This window comes from Carettochelys insculpta, chromosome 26, assembly GCF_033958435.1.
Source record: "Carettochelys insculpta isolate YL-2023 chromosome 26, ASM3395843v1, whole genome shotgun sequence".
Lineage (NCBI taxonomy): Eukaryota > Metazoa > Chordata > Testudines > Carettochelyidae > Carettochelys > Carettochelys insculpta.
In genome coordinates, this window is record NC_134162.1 from 11,961,883 (window position 1) to 11,986,189 (window position 24,307).

Here is a 24,307-nt window from a genome sequence, read left to right on the forward strand (position 1 = left end):
CTGCCACCCAGTCATAAACTCTCCTCCCAACTTCTCACTCCAGCTGTTCTCAAAAGGAAGGAGGGAGGGAGGGGCTTAACATTGGGTTGGATAAAAGCTGTCTTCAACCAACCAGAGCTCTCAGCCTCACACCATGGCAGCCAATGGGCTCGGAAGACAGGGTGCACGGTGTGGCAGCTGGAGAGGCGCTGCGTATGTGGCAAAAGAATTCTGATAGTCAGCTGAGGGGAGGGTAATGAGACAGGTGAAGCAAGACAAGTTAAACTAATTTCTCAACTGTAATGAGAAGCTTCTTCGCTGCTTCTAAGTGAGGCTATTTTCTCTCCCTTTCCTTTTTCAATTGCAGAGTGTAGCTCAGGTGTGCAGACAGCACACTAGTCCCCTGTCTACAAAACAGGTCCAGTTAAGCAGGCTTTGCATTGCTTTATGCTACCAAAATGCCCCTTGATTTCACCTAAGGAGGCCAGTTTTAGTAAGACGTACTCTTTAGAATGCTGCAACTTTGCCCGTCTAGAGCAACTTTCCTCTGAGGGTAAGCGCTTTGGGAACATTCCATAATTATGTGTGTGAGAGGTGCTATCTCCATTCTCTTATTGCTGGGGAAACTAAGGGAGAAAAAGGCAAAGTGATTCAGGGGCAGAGCTAGGAAAAGAACTCTGAAGTTCTGACTTACTATCTTTTGCTTCAGCCAGTAGAGTGGAGTTTTCCTGAGACTGAACAGGCATGCCTGCTGTTATGGTGTTTGTTATAAGGTCATCGTCCCTCTCTCTACTAGACTGAGACAACCAAGTCATCTCTGACAGAATGCTGAGCGGCCCACTGATTTCTATTGCACCCACCACCATCCTTGTAACCTGCTGGCCCTGTCTTAAAAAAATTATATATTATAGATCTCACAGGAGACACTGTAATCTGTTCTCCTGCATAGTTAGCGATATTTGGAGGAGTCACACTCAATAGCTTTGACAAAAATGAGTTTTCACAAAATTAGCTCTTTCTATGAGCTGTTGGTGTGTGGCAGTGAATATATTAGTTCCTAGCAAGTTTATTCTCTTGTGATTCAGTAGCTTAGATTTTTCTGCTAAGTTCAGAAGAGTTTTAATAGGGTGACTTTTTTTTTTTTTTAAAACTGCTTTTGAAGTGTGGCCTGCTAGTGAAACAACGAAGTCCCTGTATATCTCTAAATGCTTCCCAGACTGGACTACTCCTACAGATATCCCAATCATCTGCATTAGCACAGTATTGTTGTAAAACTAGCACCCACCTCAATGAGTGCATGCTATCTACATTTTTATTCCCTGTTTTGTGAACACCAATCAAACGGGAAACTTTCCCTCAGCCATATGAGCAACTAATCTTCTCAGTAGTATGGACCTCCAATCACTGCCCATCAAAGCCAGTTCTAGACTAAATGAAAAAGGAAACCGCAACATTGATTTTTGGACAGCAATCAATAACATTACTGGAAGATACTTAATTTAAAAATAATTGATAATAACTTTGCAATTAATTTAAAACATTTTCTATTATCATTTTTATTTCTTTATTTTTTTTTTTTTTGGAGCATAAGCTTTCATGGGCAAAGACCCACTCTGTCAGATGCAGGCTTGTTGTCAGAAGTGCTGGCCTATAAGATGCCAAAGGACTTCTCATTGTTTTTCCACTGAAATCAGCGTCTTGAATTTGACATTGTCCATTGACCCTGCTGTGTGCCTTAAACGCCCAGTGACTGCAGCAGGCAGTCTTAGAGTCTGAGTCTACCCAACTCTTGCCCATGCGAGTAGCCCTGACCTCCATGGTATCATTGCTGTGAGTGACAGCTACTCACACAAATAACGGCTTGCAGACTCAATTCTAAGTGCAAGCCATTTATTGACAAAACTCCCTTTAATGCAATTTATGGCTGCTGCATCAAGGTCAGACCTTAGTCCTTTGGGAATTCCATTGGTGGAGAGCTTGCAGAACTCAAACCCAGTGTTAGCCCCGACAGAATGAATATGTAGTCTCTATTTTATTATGTATTTTTTCCAGCATAAGACAGAGTAAGAATGAACACATACCATCCCTTTATTTCTGCAATTTGCAGTTTGTAGATGGTTATAATATAAGGGAAAAACAAACAAAAAAAGGCCCAACGGTTTACAAATGGTGTTAAAGAACTCTTGCAGCACTCTCAGGTGGTGACAAGCACAGACATATTTTCCTAATAATTAACTGAATTCAGTGAAACATTAATAAAGTAGTCTTGGATGGTCAGGAACTAGATTAACATGGCTGAGACCATAGAAGTGCACAATAAACTGTCTGTTGGAATTACCCATTTTACAACACGTTGTTCCCTTTTGCTTCAGAGGTGCAAATAGATCCCTGCTTACACCTATGCACGTGCCACAGAATTCTTTTTGAAGAGATCACAAAGCTACATTTGAGAGTTCCACTGCTAAAGATACTAAAAAATTTCTGTAAGAGGGGAGGGGGACTGATTCCTTATGATCCCGGGCCAACTGAATTAACATAATAAACTGAGCATCATGAATAGCATACATTTTAAATTTTCAGTTCACTGGATATGTTTTTGCCCCAATGACCATGTGAGTTGGTCAGCAAGAAGGCGGTGCATGGGACATCTGCAGGGTCAAATCCCCTTCTCAAAACTAGGCATTCACATGTCTCTCTGCAGTGTCTCTAGTGGCAGGTTTGAATGCTGAGGCCTGGGTCCTCTTCTAAGCTGAATTGACTCAGGATACTTTCTATGCTTCTCAGGGTTTTGCTCCCCCCTCTTGCCCAAATGCCACCTACTTTTCGTTCAAAGTAAATTGTCATCTGAAGCTGCTAGGCATCTCCTTTGTTAGCAGGGTCCCCTCTGCAAACAAGCATGTTGTCATCACTGTCTGTTGCCATTAGGCAGGTAGTGTCTGGCTATTATTTTCAGACCAAGGATTCCATTGCATCACGCAGCTGGCTCTATGCTATGCAGTAGAAACTGTTAATAAGAAACCAGTTTTTTCGCTTTCCTTTGTGCTTCCCTGATTTTACAGTGTGAGGCTGCAATCTAAGTTACACCCCTTCTTACTGCTGAGCAGCATGGGGCTCATTTCTACCTTCCCATGCTTCAAACAGTTCACAAAAAAATCCAAGCATAATCCCAGTAGCCAACTCTCATTGTGTAAATCCACTGGCTGCATCAGGTGACAGGCTCACTTGGGGATGCAAACTTCAGTTATCAAAGGGGCTGCTCCTATTCCAACATGTATTCCCCGAGCACTACCCTGAATAGTGAGGTGAAAATGGCACTTAGCCATTCAGAGCCATATAGGATAAAATTTAAGGCAGAGAGACAGCTGTGCCAGACAGCACAGATTTGCTTCTTAGCATTACCAGGTCATCCTCCACTGGGAGATGTGGGTCAGAGAGCAAGGGCAGTAGCCTCCCTAAACCATGGGTGTAAAAAGAGAGGCCAATCCCCTCCGAGCACACACAGGAACACAATGGCTATCACCCATTGGTGCCTTATGTCTGAGACCCCGAGGGCAGTTGCAGAGAAGCTACCTGCAGGAATTAGTGCCAGTTCACCATTAAGACCAGTTGAGTGAGCCAGGCTTGTCAGAAGTGCTGGTCCTGTGTGCTATCCTTAAAACACCACTAGCCTGTGTAATTAAGTGGATTTAATGTTCATATTTTTCCCCTAATATAGCATTGGCATTTTATGTATCTGTTAGTTAAAGATGTTGGTGATTCATAAAGAGGTGTATTGTAGGTTGTGTGTAAGGAACTAAAGATTTCTTCCTTCTGCCCACCAATTCCTCACTCCTAACCATGATTTGGAAAATGAATATCATTTTAAAGGTCTGGGGTGAGATTTTGAAAAGCACTCAGCATTGGCCTAATGCTGTTGCTATTGAAATACATCATAAAATACCCAGTGCTGCCTCTGGGAGCAGATGACCAGAATGCTTTGGAAAAGGTTTATATATTTTAGCACTTCTCCTGAAACTAAGGGAAATAGACCTGTCCAAATGCAATCAGATGCATACTTCGTTTTTCTGCAAACAGTATCTTGCCTTGTCTTGAGCAGAAAATTGTAGCAAAGAGAGGATATTTTTCCGGAATTATTGGTACATAACACTTAATGTTAGTTTCTAAACATTCGTGTGCTGAGTTTGGGCTGATGTTTGTTTGGTGGTGTCCAACACTGTATATATAAACTATGTGCTCTCAGGATTCATACTCTGCAGCAGTGTTGTCCTATACACAAACATATGAAGGCCACACTATTTCATATATGCCACACAGATGAGGGACATAATTAATTGTAGTCCAGTCCAATAGTCAAGTCATGAAATTTCTACTGTCTCCAGGTGTTTAACCTGTAACACCGTGATTGCATTAAATTTGTTTATTAAAAAAAAAATCCTTCACTCTAGTTCTCGTATGAGATAGCAAACTATATGTAAAACTTTCAAGTTGTTTACATTTCACTAAAATGAACGGATGTATCTCATCACTCTTGTTTATAGTCACTTTCTAGTTAGGAAAACAGGGATTGCAGAACTGGATAAGTGGTTATTCTAATGCTGTTTCCAAGAGTGGCCAGCACTGACCAGATGCTTTAGAGGAAGATGCAAGAAACTCTGTAGTGGACAGTCATGGAATAATTTGTCCCTTGGCAAAGTTTCTTCCCAAAGCCCTTAATCAGAAGGTGTTTTATGGAAATTCTCTTAAATTTAGAAAAACTTTTTTCAAATAATTTTACTTGTTTGTGTTTTGGCAGTTTCCTTGCAAGAAAAATAACATTTAGAAGAGGTTAACAGCCCTCCAGGGTTGTCCTGGAGTCTCCAAGACTTTAATAAAGATTACTGTTTAAAGACTGTCGTGATAAAACTTCTAGGGATACATCCACACAGAATTGGCAACCCTATTTGAAAAACAAACTGCTCACGATTCCTCCTTGTCTTCTACTTGATAGTTTTGTTTTTTTCCCCCCAGTGCTGAAGTATTACTGTGGGTTTGTTAATAAGGTAGAATACGTAACAGCTTTCCAAGAGCATACATTCCACTTGCTTAATCATTAACAAAAAGGTTCCTTTGGGGGAAGAGGCACAAACATTGACCCTACTAAATCTATAAATATCTAATGGCTGGATATTAATTACCTTTTGCAGAAAAATGTGACTTATTTTAACACTTGACAGGCACTCCCAAAGTATCATCAGAATATTCAGCTCTGCAAATGACAGTCCTGTACATTCCATTTTGGTGATTTGTTCTGTGACAAGGTTCTGGCAGGTACTTGCCCATTTTTCCTCTCTAGGTAGGCAAGATAAGTAAGAAGCGTATTTACCCACTGCAAGTGCAAATAGAATTTTGTTTTGTAGATATTCCCAGCCATGTGTTCTAGTAAAATCAGTAGATATGCTGATAGCACAAATACTCAAAATAGTTCTAACTTCTTGAACAGAGAACTCTTTGTGGCCTGACCCCTGGAAGCCTATATATGAATTAAACACACATTAATATCTGTTCATGTAGGTCCTGATCTGCAAGAGGACTAATACTGTCAACTCTCATTAAAGGCTCAGGTGCTCAGCACCCCTACAGAGTAGGCCCTTCCCAAGACCCTGTTTGATTGCACAGAAATAAGAGCCATGGGATTAATACATTATACAGAACCTGAGGTTGGTTTTTCATGTCCTCCCTCCAACAGTAAAGGCAAAGGCAATCTAAAACTGTGGGTGATTTTTATATGCGCAGTATGAAGCGCACACAAGGATATAGACAAACATCACTCCCAATGCAAAAGGACTTTGGACTGGTTAACAGGTTCAATTTACTTCACCCTATACAGAAACACAAATAATTCAGTATAGACACTGTGGCTACCTCTACACTACCAGATCATTTTCAGTACTGGTAAGTTTCCCAGCTCCTGCGAGTGGCTGGGAGCTGGGAGCCAGGTTGCAGCAGTGCCAGTCAGCCTCTGGAGGATAATGACTTTGATTCAAAGACATGGTGCTTCCACACTACCCTTCATGTGAACTGTTAAATTCAAGCTTGATGCCCAGCCCATTCTGACTATATCATGCTATTGATTTTAGTGCTCTCTAAATCAAGCTAATGGTATTTACAGTGAAGACAGTCATGTGGTAATATCAAGCTAACTGCCTTGAAGTCAAATTTGTCTTGTAGTGTAGATGTAGCCTGTGTGTTGTGGGGCTGCAGGGAATTAGAAGGCTCTTATCAATGAGGTGGCTTATCAGACTGAGCTAGTTGCTGACCTGTAATGCTCTTTTCACTTGGCTTTGTAGGAATTAATGGTTAAACACTGAATAAATTGCCTAGCGATGTTGTAGAATCATTATCACTGGAGATATTTAAGAGCAAGTTAGACATGTATCAGGGATACAGAAGGTGCTTGGTCCTTCTCCCCATCCCTCCAATGCAGTTTACTTCCACTCCACTCAGTCCAAGCCAGAACAGGAAAGTAGTGGTGAAAAGTGGAGGCCCAACCTCATTTAAAAGAGAAAGTAGGAAAGATATGTTGCTTACATTTAGGGTGTAGCTAAGTTTTCAAAACGAGTTATGTCCTGTTAAGAAGGGAACTGCAGCTTTTATGAACACATTGTATGAAAATAAATGTGTCTGTTTTAAGCAGCACCCTTTTAAATTACAGAATGACAGTTCTGCTAGAAATAGCAGCTGGTTCCCAATGTTGTGGGGCACCCAACTGCCCAGGATGTTTAGTCAAGAGGGAGACAATTTTGGGAGGCAATATAATCCTTGCTGTAAAAATATAGTTCTGTATGAGGAAATGACTTGACCATGACTTGTATGTCACTCCCTTCCACACACACATCCAATTGGTTGATATATGGGTTGCGCCACCTGAGAATAGCACTCCCTGGTCCAGCAACATCCCTCATCTGGCAGGACCAGGGATGTTCCTGGTCCAGAGAGCCAAGCAAGTGGGAAGCTGGAGCTGGCAGCTGCGCAGGGGGCAGGTGGTTAGAAACCTCTGTATCAGCACGGACCTGGGTGGAGTCCAGCCAGCCCAGCAGCCGACAGGTGAGCAGCCTTGTGGAGGGGATGGGGGATAGTTGGTGGCTTGAGGGCCAATGCAGGGAACCACTTAGTCCAACACATTTTCTTGTTCAAGACCAGTCAGGTCCAAACCAGGATGGAATAGGCAGGTGCAACCTGTACATTGTTTTCAGAACAATATAGGCAGTCAACTAGCAAAATTACAGTACCAGGTTCTTGACAAGGTAAAGAGTTGTAGTGCAAATTTCACCTGCAACACATGGAAATATAGCATTTTGCTAACTCCTTTCTGCTACAAGGAAAATAGGGCTGCATACAAAACCCCTGGCAATGGAAAGATTCCCCAACAGGTTTATCAAAGCCAGCAGAAATGGGTTAAAACGGCAACTGCCTTGTTGCCGCAAGCTTTGTAGCACGTAGCTAGTCAACACAAGTTAGACATAACTTTTCTCCTACTGGCCATATAAGAACTTATGTAGTTTTGAAAGCTCATTAGTGTAAATGATCTGTGCACCAAGGGAAGAATAAGTGCCCTAATCTAGTTGCAATTTGAAAATTAATACCTTCCTAGTACTTGTTTAGCCTTGTAAAACTGTCCTTACAATTAACCAGACTTACGTTTACTTGCCAAAAATTATTGTGGGGAATTTCTTGACCTTTGTGGCTAAGATCAAGTGTAGTTTTAGTTCAAAACAGACTGAACACAAAGACTATCCATCACACAGACTATACATGAAATTCCTAAATTGATGGGAAGATGTTCACACTCCCTCTGGTGTTAAGAAATGAGAAATACATCAAGTGTATGAAATTTACTAAGCATGCTGAAACTTTTGAAAACAGACCTCATATTTCATAACTGCCGTACAGTATATCCATTGCATGGGTTTTTATATACCAAGCAACCAATGAAAATCTTATACAGATGACAAATGGTTTACCAGATGCTTTGTTCTCTTTATTTTTCCCACTATAAATAAATGTGGTGTCAGTTATACAAATTTAAAAGCAACAATAATGTTCAAAATTGAAAATGCAGAAGGCTTCAGAAGATTTATAAATTGCTTTCTGTATAGTCCTCCCAGCAATGATCTACTGAATGAGAGCTGGAAAAGAGTTGGATAAACAACATGCCACAAGTAGTGACTGGATTCTGATGTGATCTTGGGTGCATAGAAGAGACTCAGGTTATTACAATGATACTTTGAGACACCAAAAGCCTCCTTTTCTGTCTCCCACCATCCCTCTCCAACCTGAAAACCTTGCCCTTCTACTTTGACTGCATCCCAGAGACCTTTTTGATTGATATCCTTTCCCTATAATAGCCTGCATTTATTCATAAAGGTAAGAGTGCCCAATAGGCTGGTAAAGTATTCTAACTATTTGAATTTAACTGTTGTGTATTTAATTGTTTGCAAGCAAGAGTGGGAAACTATTATAAAAAGGATACATTACTGAAATTTGAGTGTTGTGTAGTGCTTCATGCTATTATCCATGTACAGGTTGAACCTCTCCAAACTGGAACACTGTCTGGCAACCTCCATAATTGGGCATGATTTTTAGCTTGCCGGATGAACACTTATCACGGATGTCGCCAAGTTTTCCTGTGGTCTCATAAGGTTTGTTGCCAGCCACCAGGCCTAAGAGACTGGGGACACCATACCTCCTCATCTTGGCTAATAGTCACTGATGGACCTAAACTCCATGAATTTACAATAGGTTTCAAAAAAAGAGCTAGATAGTCTTGGCCTTTCCAACATGCACTAGCAGGCAGAGCCACAGGTTGACTGTGCATTGTGTGAAGTACTTTCTTTTGCTTGTTTTAAACCTACCTATTAATTTCATTTGGTGACCACTAGTCCTTGTGTTTTAGGAACAAGTAACTTCCTTATTCACTTTCTCCACATCATTTGTGATTTTTATAGACCTCTGACACTCCCCTACATCTCTTTTCCAAGTTGAAAAGTTCATTTTATTAATCTGTTCATATGGCAGCTGTTCCATACACCTACCCATTTTTGTTGCCCTTTTCTCAACTTTTTCTTAATGCCAAAATATCTTTGAAATGAGGTGACTATATCTGCATGCAATATTCAAGATCAGGATACCATGGATTAATATACAGGCAATAAGATCCCTTTCTTCATGATTGCTAACATTTTTTGTAAGTGCTGCTGCACATTGAGTGGATATTTTTGGAGAACTAGCCATAATCTGTTGAATGGTAACAGCTAATTTAATCCCCATCGTTTTATATGTGTAGTTGGGATTGTTTTCCAGTAATGCATTACTTTGCATTTATCAACATTGAAATTAATTTGCCATTTTGCTGCCTGGTCATGTAATGTTGAGACATCCTTTTGAAGCTTTTCACCATCTGCTTTGGACTTAAGCATCTTGAGCAGTTTTGTAGCATCTGCAAATTTTGCCATGTCTGTTTACCCCTTTCTCCAGATCACTTAGGAATACATTGACTAGTATTGGCCCAACCACTATTTATATCTCTCCATTCTGAAAACTAACAATTTTTTTTCCTATTTGTTGTTTCCTATCTTTTTAACCAGTTACTAATCCAGGAGACAACCTTCCCTCTTGGCCCAGGGTAGCTTACAGAGCCTTTGGTGAGGGATCATGTCAAAGGCTTTCTGGAAATCTAGGCACACTGTATCCACTGTATTGCCCCTTGTCCACATGCTTGTTGACTCCCTTAGAGTTCTAGTAGATTTTGTAAGGCATGATTTCCCTTCACAGAAACCATGCTGATGTTTCCCCAACTAATGATGTTCATCTGTATCTCACAATTATGTTCTTATTACAGTTTCAACCAATTTGCCAGATACTGAAGTTACTTACCCAGGATCACCTCTTGAAGACTACTTGAAAATTGGTGTCACATTAGCTATCTTCCAGTCATTTGGTACAGAACCTGATTTACAGGATTTGTTACTAACCACAGTTAAGTTCTGCAATTTCACATTTGCGTTCTCAAAGAACTCTGGGTGAGTGGCATCTTGTCCTGGTGACTTACTACTTTTTTATCAATTTGTTCCAAAATGTCCTCTGATACTTCAATGTGGGACAGTTCCTCTGATTTGTCACCTAAACACTGTCTTAAGTTTGGGAATCTCCCTCATCCTCAGCCACGAAGGCAGATGCAAAGAATTAAGTTTCCCCACAGGTATCCTATGTTCCTTGTATACTCTTTAGCATCTTGATGGTCCAGTGGCTTCATACTTCTGAAGTACTCCAATTTTTTTAAGTTTTTGGGCAGCTGTTCTTCAAATATCTTTTTGGACTTCCTAACTATATTTTTACACTTCATTTGACAGAGTTCATGCTCCTTTCTATTTTCCTCACTAGGATTTAACTTCCAATTTTTAAATGTCTTTTTTTTCTTTCTCACTGCTTCTTTCACTTGGTTAAATCATATTGGCACTTTTAATTTTTTTTCTATTTTGAAGTATACATTTAAGTTCAGCCTCTTATGTCTTTGAAAAGTTTCCAGGCAGCTTGCAGGGATTTCACTTTTGGTACTGTACCTTTTTAATTTGTTTAACCTCATTTTTATGTAGTTCCACTTCCTGAAATTAAATAGCAGTGTTTGGACTGCTGTGGTGTCCCTCCCACAAGAGATTTTAAATTTAATTATATCAAATATTATATTATGGTCATTATTTGCAGGCAGTCCAGTTACATTTACCTCAGGGACCAGATCCTGTGCTCCACTTAGGACTAAATCAAGACCTGCTTCTCTTTGTGGTTTCCAGGCCCAGCTTCTAAGGTATCAAACTATCTCTAAATGCTGTCCTGAGGTCAATATAGAGATAGCTAAGGTCTACTATTGAGATTATTTTACAGCCCAGCAATGTCCAGGAGGAATTCAAAGATTGTCACACTTGTTGCCTTTCCATATTCACAATATTAGATGATACAAAACTTTATAAAGCCAGGCACTCTTAGCTGCCCCCAGCACTCTAAATAAATGCCCTCCTTTCCCCAGAGCCAGGCACTCCCGGCCCCCCTGCATTTAGTTTAGTGCCAGCAATTCCCCAGAGCTGCTGCTGCCACCACATACTTCATGCATGCATCCCACCGCTTGTTTGGGAGGACAGGGTGGATGGTACTCCCTCTGTGTGGCTTTAAAGTCTCCAAGAGCTGCATGCTACTTGAGAGAAGTGGGTTGGCCAACCCCCATATTTGTCACAATGCAGTGTCCTATTCACCATTTGGCAAGTGGCAAACATATTGGACACCTATTAACCTCCTTTAACATTTGTCACTTTCCTGGTCAGTTGGTCATTAATATATCCCTACTGCTATACTCATATTACAAGATGGAATCACTATCCATAGATTCTATGGAACTCTTTGGTTCACTTAAGATATTTACTTCATCTGATTCTCTACTTTTCTCACATATCGTGTCATTCCCCTTCCAGCATGATCTAGTTTTGTTGCTTATTTGCCTTTGGAACTAAATAACAGCATGTGGTGTGGTGTTTGTTAGGGGCTTGTAAAAACAGGTTCACACTCCATTCAATTATTCAGGAATTTCCCCTGTAATTAAACCCCTAGTCCCAAACCACAAATCAACACTACACCAAAAATATGCATGCACTAATCACCTTTTTATTGGTGCAATAATGAGTTCTGCAATACAGGGCACATGTTTAAAGAAATTTACTTAAAAATAATCTATGCTAATGATAAAATAATAACAGGATGTTATGTCACCGGAATACATGGGTACGTTTTTAAGATCAAGATTTCAACAAATTGTTCACTGTCAGTTATTTTACTGAAACACCAAACTTATTTCAGACTAGGTCCCTGCAAAACACTGCTAAACATGTAAACTTTGACAAGGTTTTAAAGTGCTCTTAAAAAAATCACGAGATGTATATTGTCATGCAATATAAAATATTTGTGAAAGGCCACATGATTAGAGTATGTTAAGCTTCTTGCCTCCCTTCACAAAAAGGAACTTGAGTGCTGGTGAAAAGGGCCAAATAGGCAGACTGGAAGATGGAAGTCCTATACTTAATCACAGAACTAGTCCTGTACGAGTCAGCTTCAAAACACTAGCACGCCTCATTTTTTTTAAAAATAAGGAATCTGTATATAGGGGTAGGAAGTTCAGTCTCCAAACCCCTTCACAATACTTGACTCCACTGAAACATTCATGGAAATTAGTGCTGACATTGTGAGGCAAGTGAAAGGTTGACTTCATATCTGCTGGCAATTTTGGGTCGTCATGGACAGATGACAAGCTTCATCACCAAATGCCAGTTACCTGAGTTTAAGTTCCATGCTATCTTGAAATAAATTTAGAAAATGTCTACAATTAATATCTTGGAGCTACAACTAGTAATGCTTCAGTGCAAGTCAATTAACAGAGGTATTGGAAAAAGTCAGTGATTCCCTGAGAGAAGGAAATCACTCATGATATTTCCCTGTCCTGCTTTAAAAAAAAAAAAAAAAAGCGTACTGATGCTCGTAACAATCAAACAAAGAAGCTAGAACAGATGTACAAGGTCTTAATGAGGAAAAGAAAAAAAAACAAGTGTAGTTTTGTCAAATAAGTTTATAAAATATATCACCCCAGGAAATTTAGACTCTGTCTGCAATGAAAATAACTGACACTTTCAGTCAATTTAGATTCTGTAAATTGCTCTGCTCTTTGAAATACTAAGATGTTGAATTTTAACAAAAGCTAACAGTTACACTAAAAAGTCTGAGGTATTGCAGCAGTCATAATTTTAGACCCAAATCCATCTAGTTTCCAGGATTAACAAAAGACAGTGACACATGGCATTAAACACAACATAGCAGAAAATTAAATCAGGGTTTTTGTTACAAATTAGAACAGGGCAAATGAACATTTGACCATCCTGTCCACTTTAGAGATCCATGGCAGATGAAATTTGGACTCTATTAATGTTTGCAAAGACTTATCCTGTCTCACATTGCAAAGCACAAAACTAAAGGATTTTGTAGTATAGAATAAGCCAAGAATACGTTTCCAAACATGGCATATAATTGTACTTTGCACTTATATAGCACCTTTCATCTGAGCACTTCACAAAAAAAACTCACAAAAAAACCAACCTTTTAACCCTACAGTAACTGAGGTGAATATTGACCATTTTATAGATTAACAGGCTGAGATGTAACAATTGTCCAGGATGTATATCACTCATTCACTGACAAAGTTGTGAGTGTAGTGTAAGTCTAGTAATGAATCCATTTCATCAAGTATTTATAATACAACATTTTTCATGTTCCCTCAAACTACTATCTCAAAGTAGCTTTAAGCATCTGCTTCTATCAAAGCTTTAAAAACCATTTAAAAGAAATATAAAAGCTAAGCGGGCTTGACGCAGACAGCCAACTTTATTTCTGTAACAAACTTATGAGAGCAATGTCACTTCATAACGAGTAAAAGAATTCTGGTCCATTTATACTCTTGCTGAGCATTTAGGTCTTAATCCAGCACAATACCTAGGTACAAAACTACAAGCACATTTCTACTTCCACTGAGACCCATAGAACTACGCCTGTAGTTAGATATGTGTGAGATCTCCCAATTCAGAAAATTACTTAAGCAAGAGGCTTTCCTGGATCATGGCTTTAGCTAGGATCCCCTTAATAAGTAAATTGTTCCAATAACTAGTAAAGTTTCCATTCTCAAAACTGAAATATTAATTATGAATATGTATATCATCCCTGTTTGCATGACTGTTCAGAAAGGTCTCAAACCCAAACCAAAGTAACATAACATGGCTAAAAAAGTTAATGCCTCAATACATTGCGTTAAGGCATTTATTCTAAAACAGTCTTTCAGTAATATGCACACCTACAGCATTTTTGATTATCTCACAGCACTTGATTAGTAAGCCTCACAATCCCCGATAAAGTTAATTTCTTTATTGTACCAGTTTCAGCGTCCCTGTTTTTATGTTGTTACAGAAGTAGAGCATTTCATCTAGCTTATTTTGTGAAATAAAAAGCTCCATTCCTTATTAGAATAGAGCTCTTGCTACTTATTCAGTGGGGAGAAATCAAGCAAGTTAAAGGATCTCTCGTAGAATACATACAAAAACTTCAAGTTTTTCCCCTTTTGGATAAATGCTCTTTCTGAAGGAAAAAAAGAACTCTGACTTGTTTTAAAAAAAAAAAAAAAAAAAAAAAGAGAACCAAAGATTAAAAAGTGCCAACACTATTTGGAGCCTGGTATAGCTTAACACTTTCAGTGGCCACCAGATCAGCCACATTTTAGCACAACTAGATTTTAGTGTTTAATTGATACACTCTGTAATTTGAATCTGAACTACTGTAATTCCTTGCTCTAATTAATTGAGATAATTAAGGATCCAAGTATTTCAAGAAACACACCAACATCCTGATATAGTGTAAACAAAGGGGTTACCAGTTAATTTTCAAGCAACTATGGGAAAATATTAAGTCAATTGGGTACCTCGCCATCTACTTGTTAAACTTCTTAAAATTATCTCACATGACAGCCAGAACTCCACTATTAGACTGCACATTCTACTTTTGTTCATTGTTACCTAACACAGAGAAACTTTGATGTTACCATTTCTATAGGAAGTGTGCACTCTCGACATGACTGCTGCTTAAACATACAAGAATTACTACACAACACTTTTTGTACAAAACGCAGCCAGGCACTTGAATATGCCAACCTGTAAGATCAGTTTAGCTGTCTTGAAAAATTTTAACCCAAGAATTCAGAGTTCAGGATTTCAGTTCAGTGTTATTCTGTAAGTCTTTGTAACTCTGTAGTATTTTGTGTGTGTGCAGCCATGATTCTCAGCAGCTTCTCCATCAGAAAGCAAGGTTCTTCAGGAATCAGGACTTCTAGCTGTTAACATACAAGGAACAGCTGCCACTTTAAAATCAGCATGCAATTTGGCATACAAGACATTATCTATTTCAAACTAACTGGGAAGAGTATACTACTATATACCTATCTGTAAACCTGCACACTAACCATAACAAACCTGTGCGTCTCAATCATTAAGTTAATAGGGCTTTTCAAGCTTTGTGAAGGGAGCTTTTTATGCTTACATACAGCTTATTTGAAAATCCAGAATCTTATTCTGGATCAGTGAGGTAGTAAATATAACCATCAAGTAGATGTCACACTTCCCCAAAGTTTGTGTGCCCAGTCTCCTTGGCATGTTCTCTGGCTTCCACTTGTCCAGTTAACCCCTTCTGGCACACCATGCATCTCAGCGTAAAGCGGTTTACATCAGTAAACTGCCTCTTTCGTCTGGCTTCATCTGCTAATTCCAATGCTTGTGCAAGAACAACGTCATCATTTGTGGAGAAAATGGTCAGGGGCGGGATGTCAGAGTCTGGCATTTTACGTTCAAGTGGATCATAATGAATCCCATCATAAATCAGAAGGACTCGCCTCGCATAGCCAGCATCTTCCCCAAAGCGGTCAATTCTGACTGTCTGTGTATCCACTACACAGATTTCACACTGATAAAACTTAGACAGAATGGACACTTCGATAGCTCCTCCCCACGTATCTTCTCTTTTGATCCACTCACAATAATCTTCATTGGTTTTCCCCAGTACTGCCTCACAATAGGACTCGGGATCACTTGCCACTATCTGGGCTATTAGACTACGCATCTCTGGAGCACATGCTGGATCATAAATGCCTCCCTCTACCACATAGAATATGCTACTGAAGAGACAGGAGTTATCTGCTGGAACAACCCTCCTTGCAAGTACAGGCACTGCTCCCCTGACAAAATTAGGGACACTCCTTTTTGCAACTATAGGTGACTCAGTCTTGGCTTTGGTTGTGTCCTCTTCAACTATTAGAGTATCACCTGTCAAAAATAAAGAATCAAAAATTGAGAAAAAATCCAGTGTTTCATCATCATGCATTAAAGGAACAAATGCACATAGAGAAGCTAGTCATTTAAGTTCTCAACTGTTCCATGCCTCAGTTTGCTGACATAGTCAGATCAGCACAATAGAAAGTACTACCCATTTGATAAATTATGTGAGAAACCACAGCAAGATATAGAAAACTGGGGCTTTTTGTAGTGCTAGCTCAGGTAGAGAGAGTTTGTACTAAAATCTCCAAATTAGCAAAGTAGGTAATGTTTTCAAGTTTACTGTGTATCTTTGGCACAAGAGAAGAGATACTCCATTCCCTTTCAGCTGACAGTCTCAAACTGCAAAATGCTGGCCCTAATTTAGAAATAGTGGCAGAGCCTGATCTGATGAAGCGGGTCTTACCCATGAAAGCTCAACACCTAATAAATTATTTTGTTAGTCTTTGAAGTGCTACAAGACTTTTTTTTTGTTTTGTAAAGGTACAGACTAACATGACTACATCTCTGACTGGTACAATATGTTCACATTCACAGAAAAAGATGAACAGATTTAACAGTCACTGACAGCATTATTTTGCAATTATTTTAAATTAAAGGGTGGTAACTACATTGCCTCAACCAAGTTTCATTAAGCTAATTATCTGCTGAAACAGTTTCAATTATGGGCAGCATTCTTTGACTCATCCTGTTTTCAGCTATGGAACTACCCTGGACACTAGAGAATATTAACATGGTGCCTTTAGCCGACTATGTTTTACACCAGCAAGGCCCAGGACTTCTGTGGTGTTTGTACACTATGTCCGAAAAGGGTTCATCAGTCATAGTTGCAGAGGAAAGTAACCCTAGGCTCAGGCAAAAAACTTTTTCAGGGTGCCCAAAACCCAAGTCAGAGGCATAACATGAACTTACTCTTACCCTAGCAATCTCTATAAAGTGCAATATAATACACTGTCAATAAACACGTTCCCGTGCATGATCCTTTCTTCTACACCCACCTTGTCCTGAGTCTGCTCTCTGTGCATCTTGAAGAGGGGACGACGCATACAACCGCCTCCTCAGGCCACCTTTGTCCGTGGGGCACCCAAAAGCCTTCTTGCACTGTGGGACCCACTGCGGCCACAGCTTGCACCGGGTGGGGTGGTGGTGGTGTCAGTTGGATCCGACTCCCCCCCCCCCCCCCCCCCGCGCCAGCGTGGGTTCGTTCTTTAGGGTTAGATACGTTACCACTCCTCCCACTATCTCACGGGCAGAGGAGACGACGATGGGGGGCGAGGGGAAGGGAAGCTGGGGAGGCAGCCAGACCCACTCGAGGACGGGCAGCAGCAGCGCCCCCCAGGCCCACCCGCCAGGCAAATGGGGGCGGCGGCCCCGCGCTCCTCACCTGAGTGGATGCCGAGCTCCCCCAGCCGCCGCTCCGCATCGCTCAGGTCCAGGCTCCGCGGCGGGAAGCCGAGCAGGAGACGCTGGGCCGAGGCGGGGACCCCGGTGAGGGCGGCCAGGGCAGCCTGCAGCTCTCGGAGGCGGGAATGCGCCGTGAGGCCGGGCAGCGGGTGGGAGCCGCTCCGGGCCTTGCAGCGCAGCCTCAGCATCCTCCACCGGCCCAGACCTCCCGCGGCTCAGCTGCTCCCCGAGCAAAATGGCCGGCTGGGCCGACAGCCCCTACTTGGGCGACTCGGCGCCACGGCTCGCTATTGGCTGCGAGCTCCAGGCCCGGCCCCCACCGGAACTATCGTATTTCCCTCGCGCGCCCAGGGCGCCGCCAATCCGGAGCCTGGGGTGGAGATGCCCTTGGTGCCGTCACGCGTGCACGAGGTGGACTCTCACAGTTGAGGGTGATACGTCACCGTGTTCTGGCTGCCTGCGGTCAAGGTGGAATAGACGTGGGGCTCTGCAGTGTTCCCATTTGCGTGCCAGAAATACCTGTTCCGCTCATTTGGAAAGGAAGTGGAATGAGCTCATTTGCATACTCTTGATCTTTGGCTTATGAGCGCGCTAAACCAGCAGTGGCAAGTCCTACGCCTATTGCAATGGTGCATGTTCATGTTGCCTCGCTTGGTCCCACTCGTCAGGTTCCGCAGCTCTGCGGCTGGACGTCTTTTCCCCGCCGAGCTGCGGAGGTGCGTTTTAGTTACGTGAGCACTTCATTAGCATATCCTCTGCGTCTTGTTCCTTGCCGCCGCCCGCCTTCCGACTAGCTCAGCTTCTGCCAGCTTGGGGCGTCCGCGGGACGGCGCGGGGTAGCGTTGCTGCAGTGCGGGCTTGCGACACCTGCCGGTGTGTCCATGCCCTGGCCACAGCGGGGAGGCTCCTGGCCGGTGCCCGAGGCTCACAGCGCTTGCCAGGTGCAGCCGCGAGCTGGCTTCTTGCCCCTTCCCGGTACGGTGCCTGGCTTTCCTCCCTCTAGCATGGGATCTGTCGGGGGGCAGTGAAGAAGAGGAGGGAGAAGCGGGGGTTGTGGAGGTGAGCACCTGATGAATGGCAGAAGTCCTAGAGCGGGGATTTTGAGTGCTCAGAGGATGCTGCCCAGCCAGCTTGGCAATAATCGTAGCTGGGCCCTTGGGGTTTGCATGGACCCTCTATTTAAAAAAAAAAAAGTGCCCAGGCGACTGCAGAACGACTTGGGGAGTTGGGATGAGAGCTGTTGCGCTATACTTTTAGTGATTTACGTGCAAGTTAAGTGCACTCCCCTCATTCCCTGGCTGAGATAGTTCAACAACATCCCAGTTGAGGGCTGTATTTTTTTTTCCTGCTTGGTTTCACTTTGCTGTGATTTGCATTTTTTTATGCCAACTACGTATGTTATAACCTACGGTTGACCTTGGACTGCAGCTTGGAGACTCTTGTATGGCTTCCTTTCCCTGCCACCAGGAACAACCTAGAGAAGTGGCTGTGCATCTTATTTTGTTTTATCTACTGGATTTCCTAAGGATTTGTTTTTGGCTCTTTTCTTGAAGGTCCAACACAAAGTGTCTGATTAGCAGCAATGTCAGGACATACATTGTCAGTCCCAGAGCAGAACAACAACAGCAGCCAGGAAAACAAAACTTCAAATCTCCGTGCCTCTGAAAAAAAGGGCTGTGAGTATTTGTGACAGTCTTAGGAAAAGAGATGTTGTGTCTTGCAATGAATTTCTCTTTTAGCTGTTTATAAAAAGAAGTAGGCAGTCAGTCATGCTTTATTTCTTCTAGCTTAAGGGAGCAGTGAAAACAAATATCATTTCAAATACAATTTCATCCTTGATTCAACTTGATGGCATTCCACCAAGGATGAATTTATGCCTATCCAGAATTCTGAAATGAGCTGCATGTGAGTGCGGGATTAGGACTTTAAAAAAAAAAACACCCAAAATGCTGGATTTTCATTTAAGTTTTTAACATAAAATCTTGAATTATTTTACTTTTTTCTGACTTGATACCTAAATTGTATTTCCCTTGCAATCCCCTGAACAACAATGGCAGTTCTGGCTTCTATCATGCCACCTCACCAAAAGTGCTTCATCTCTGATTTGGAGGGCTGTTTGTTTTTTTTGCATCCCATTCAGTTCAGTTCTTGCAGTCTTTGCTGAGGCTGCCAACAAAGGGAAACAGCATGGTATGTTTTTAGGAAATCTCCTTGGAACAGAGATGCCTAGAAATTATTTCACGTAGGCTCCTAAATTAGGACTTGGTAGGTTTATAACTGTTTAAAAAGTTTGTTTGTATCACCTTTATCTAGTCATAGTTGTATGTTTTGCTCTTCTGGACAAATATTTACCTTTTAAGATAAGAACATTTTGCAAGTCCGTTGTTTTTAAAGGAAATCTATTTTAATGTGGATTGGAGTTCAAAGGGAACATCTCTTCTTGAAAGCTGCGGAGTGAAAGCAGGTAGCTTTCAAGAAAACAAGTAGCACAACTCTACTCAAGTCATTTAAAATAGCTCACCAAGAAACATTCTTCTGTATTTTCATCTAATGTGCTTTGTCATGTAGTGGTTTGGGCATTTTACATGCATGATGTGTTGAGCTGATGCCAAATCTACTGTCTGCCAATCTTCACTGAACCCCCTGTCTTTTGTCGTCATAGGTGAAGGACAGATCTCAAAAAAGAACCACAAAGTTCTATTTCCTCAGCAGGAAGGATGCACACACACAATAATATGATTTAGGGCTGCATAAGCACCAGAGGTTGAATTTGGCTTTTACTGCTTTGTGGGTAGCTCTTCCCAACTGATTTTTGTTTCTGTTCAATATTTTCAAAAAGGATTACTTTTTCTCCACACCTACAAGTTGCGCTTGTGCACTCATTTTCTTATTTCCAGTTCGCATGTCTAAGGCTTCTGGATCCCATAGCCAGGGTTGCCTGCATACTGAGCCATATAGGAGAGGTTCAAATGCCACATATCTGATTAGCAGGGCACGCACAGTGAGTGCTGAGAGTTTCTTCTGGTGGTGCACATTTGCACATGTCTTGGTGGTGCACATAACAAAAATTTATTCTGCACATGCATGGAAAAAATTAGAGGCAACACTGCCCATAACTCAGAATCTTTACTGAACTTTTTTTCAAAATCTCTCTGTCTAGGTCACTCTGTGAATTTAAATGTGATGTCTTGTTTACTTCTTCTTCCAGATTCTTTATAAGACCATGTAAAGGGACATCATCAATTGAAAGGTTATGCTCGTGTCTGACAATGTTTTACCTGTTTCAAGAAGTCTTTAAAACGACTCCAACTGGAAGAGACTGAGGAAAATTATTTATTTTTCCATTTGTTTACTTTGTGCATATGACAGCACGTGGTTCAGATGGCTTCCCCAGAGTCCGTTTCTCTCTTGTTTGTGCAGGATTTCATACACAGCAACCACTGAGAGAAGGGCAGTAACAGTGGTAGACAGCTATCAAAGTGTTGCAGTTAGCTTTGAAATTTTTCTTGTGTGACAAAACTGTCTCATCAGGGATTTCAGCCATCGAGAGTCCTATCTGGTTCATTCTGTGTTCCATTACATTTATATTCACTTGCTCTGCCCAGTTTAATTATGGCAACACATGCTTCCATATTCCTATCTATAATTATTGTCTTTCATATTATTCTGTAAAACTGAAAGCTTTACTTAATTAGTGGATTAATTAATCTATTGCTTTTTGGGAAATGGGCTGATCTTTTTTTTTTTTAAAAGATACTAGACATTTTATGCAGAAACAATAATGGTCAAACAATTCTGCTTTTCAACAACAGGCTGAACTTTACCACTTTAATGTCTCAGATTATTTATTCAGTACGTTATGGAAAGAAGTTAGCTTCCTGCCTGCTCTCAGTAGAGAAAAATCTTCTTTTTCATAAAATATTTTTTTCTTGTATTCTTGACAGTTATTGTTTAATTGGTAAATATTTATAATCTTATGGATGTATTTTGGCTGATATATTAGTCACATTTATTTTTCTCGTTTCTGGAGGCTTATCAGCTGTTAACGTAGTTCATTAGCTAATACCTGGGAGACCTGTGCTGTTGTCCAATGATTGTTATGAATGCTTAATTGGATGGAAGGACATGGTAATGAATCTGTTGTGTAAATAACACTGTTAGCAATCTTTTGTGTGGCTAATAGGTGGGCTGAGGCAGTGAGTTAACTAGAGATGAATTTGGTGCCCTGCTTGGGTTTTACAGAGCTGTTTTAATTAATTTAATGATTTCACCTCCTCTTCTTTGCAGCGTGGGCTTCCTATATGACAAACTCCCCAACTTTGATTGTAATGATTGGCCTTCCTGCCCGAGGCAAGACTTATATGTCCAAGAAACTAACCCGCTACCTCAACTGGATTGGCGTGCCTACAAAAGGTCTGTATGCATTTTTGTTTGTGCTCGCACAGAGTGGTGGATGGGTCACACAGCTGACAATGAAACGTTTGTATTAATCCAGCCCGGGTTTCTAGTCATTAAATATATTACTTGGTAGCTACTTCATGGGGTGGTAGTTTCTGAGGTGTCCCTTGTGAACAAGAGTTTACATTATAAAACCTTGCTGGCAGTGCTGACGGAGTCCAAAGTTTCAATTATCCATAGCACCTGAATTCCACTTGACCCCTTAGAGGTGGTTTCTCCAGGCAGATTGACAAGGGTGAGTATGTTGAGTTGGGGCCAGTACTAGTGCTACTCAAGCTGTATCCCTTCTGTATTTACAGAGGGGGCATCACCCATGTGCAAAGGGCCACCACAATACCTATGCATTACTTGAGTCCTCAGAGTAGGTCTTAAGGGCTTCATAGACCCTTGAGCTGCCCCTCTGCATGAAGGTTAATTGCACAGCAAGGCCTTTGGCTTCCAGGGCTGCCAATTAGCTATCTTTTGTGACAACTAAATTATTGTTTAGCAGAGTGCACAAGAAATGATGGAATCCCATCTGCTTAATGGGGATAGGAATTACACAGGAATATACCCATTAACTAAGAGGGTAGATACCAAAATATGTATTACCTTGAAAAAGTTCATAAGGAAAATAAGATATTCCAAAATTCTGTGGCACAGTTTAAGTTGTTCAGTTTTCAATCATAGGGAATTCTCAGAGGATTTGCAAAAGTTAAGTTGAATTATAATTGCTGGAAGGTTTTAGGTGGAGGGAGCTCATAAATTGCTAGATTAATCAAGATAAGGATGTGATTCTCCTGTTGGCTCACAATCAGGTCACATGTGTTTGTGAGATGCTGCAAATCACCCATCTTCGTTTGTCTTTGTGAAGTGTTTAATCTAGGAGTATATCGTCGTGAAGCAGTGCGGTCGTACAAGTCCTATGATTTTTTCAGGCATGATAACAAAGAAGCCATGGAGATTCGGAAGTAAGTCTCTGTCAAAGGATGGAACCCCACATGAGTAGTAGAGGAAAAGGTTTATCTCATTCTAAGGTCTTCGCAGCTGGTTTCAAATGATGTCTCAGATTGTGGGAAGTAACATTTAATGTCTGTAGATAAATATGGGGCTAAGTTCTGCCAACCTGGTTTAGGTTGAGAAGGACTATACTACATCAGTGCTCACACTGATTTCAATGGAAATTACTCACAAAGTAAGGTATTGCACTATCTGAGTAGAGATAGCAGACTTCAGTGAATGTTTTGTGGAGTGGATTAATAATTTGTTCGATTTGAGGAAATTCCAGATTATGAGTTTTTAAAAACTGCCTTGGGAGCATGCAATAAAAATAATCGTTGTGTGAACAAGTGCACTTCAAAAGTATACTTCTTTTTCTTAGCTCCTCATTTTCCCACTTCCATTTTTCTTCTGCTTGCCGGCACTTTGAGAAGGAGGCACAAAGGCTGTTGATCGTTGCCCATTTAATGATACAGCTATCGCTATGCTGGTTTAGGAGTATTAGAAACTCCTAGCATGTTCTTAAATGAATTCCTGGAATTCTATAGGGGGATAAGTATATTAACTCTGGTTGTTAAATTATTTAAGCAGGCAGAGCAGGGGAAAGTTTCCAACCATATGTGCTTGCTTGTGGCTCTTACAAAGGAGAGGACATTGTTGTTAACCTCTTTAGTAATTTGGACTTGTCTGTGGTGACAGGCATACTAGAACATACCATTTTATAGTCCCTATAATCTGTATTTCTCCATACCTTCCAATATGGTAAAATATTTAGGGCTCATCCTCCCACCAGTATTTATGACAAAACTCCCATTGATTATAATGGCAACAGTATTATGGTGTTCCCATATCTATTAGGATCACAGCTTAGTGGCTAATTTTTTTCCCCCTGAATTCTGCATTGCACTGGCATTTGCCTATCTCAAGTCATATCAGTCTAAAACTCATGCCATTTCCATGACTGTGCGCTTTTTCACAAGAACAGAGATTTTTTTTCTCACAATTTTTTGCATGCAGCAGTGCATCAAACCTATAGTATGAGTTCAAGGTGGCAAGCAGCCTTATTCCCTAAAAATCACATATCTGGGGGAGTAGGGACTCTGTGTGCTTTGTTGGGTATTGAATGTGTGCCATTGAAACAACTGCTCTAGAAGCTGTCTCTTCAGAGTGGGCAAGAGGCCTCCTGCTAATGAGCAGGTAACAAACTTCACATCCTCTTCATAAAGTTAGCAGAGGGATAACTCTCTCTCCAACACGGGCACTTTGAACCTTGAATGGGCATGTTTATGAGCTGCAGTGCTCTCTGACCCCTCTTGTTCTTTAAAGGAAAGTTTATCCATATAGATGAATGTTAGTGGTAAAATCTTTACTCCACTAAAGTCCATGACCAAAGTCCCATCGATGTTTCTGGGATGGAGGGCAGGATTTCACTCCACACATACAGTAGTGGCTGTGTAGTGACAGGAGATGTCCTAGGGAGAGGTCTTAGATAATGCTAAAGCAATAAATCTAATAAAGGATCAGAACCTGCTTCACTGAAGTCAGCGGGG

General features: G+C 41.1%; 2 protein-coding genes across 10 annotated transcripts in view; one reads left to right on the forward strand and one right to left on the reverse strand.

Moving 5' to 3' along the window:
- Nucleotides 1–11,653: 11,653 nt before the first annotated feature.
- On the reverse strand, nt 11,654–17,568 carry YOD1 (YOD1 deubiquitinase). The gene is made up of 2 exons (XM_074977620.1): nt 17,302–17,568; nt 11,654–15,908 (listed from the first exon to the last, which is right to left on the reverse strand). Exons 1-2 carry the CDS (start codon nt 17,507–17,509, stop codon nt 15,202–15,204), a joined length of 915 nt encoding a protein of 304 aa, XP_074833721.1. The 5' UTR covers nt 17,510–17,568; the 3' UTR covers nt 11,654–15,201.
- A 112-nt stretch (nt 17,569–17,680) lies between these two features.
- Nucleotides 17,681–24,307, forward strand: part of PFKFB2 (6-phosphofructo-2-kinase/fructose-2,6-biphosphatase 2) — a 31,963-nt gene continuing 25,336 nt past the window's right edge. For 3 of the 9 annotated variants that reach the window (XM_074977611.1, XM_074977618.1, XM_074977617.1), the window contains exons 1-4: nt 17,681–18,037; nt 18,875–18,997; nt 21,609–21,734; nt 22,633–22,729. In XM_074977611.1, the coding sequence (XP_074833712.1) occupies nt 18,904–18,997; nt 21,609–21,734; nt 22,633–22,729 (317 nt within the window). In that variant the 5' untranslated portion in view covers nt 17,681–18,037; nt 18,875–18,903. Of the gene's footprint in view, nt 18,038–18,058; nt 18,381–18,874; nt 18,998–21,608; nt 21,735–22,632; nt 22,730–24,307 lie in introns of those variants that run through there. The other 6 variants (XM_074977614.1, XM_074977612.1, XM_074977615.1 and 3 more) reach the window with 6 other exon arrangements.

Bases quoted from the DNA above. Each gene is read 5' to 3' on its own strand.
- YOD1 (XM_074977620.1), bottom strand. From the start codon at position 17,509: ATGCTGAGGCTGCGCTGCAAGGCCCGGAGCGGCTCCCACCCGCTGCCC. The intron at 15,909-17,301 runs GTGAGGAGCGCG...TATTTTTGACAG, and splicing joins GGAGCTCGGCATCCACTCAG to GTGATACTCTAATAGTTGAA.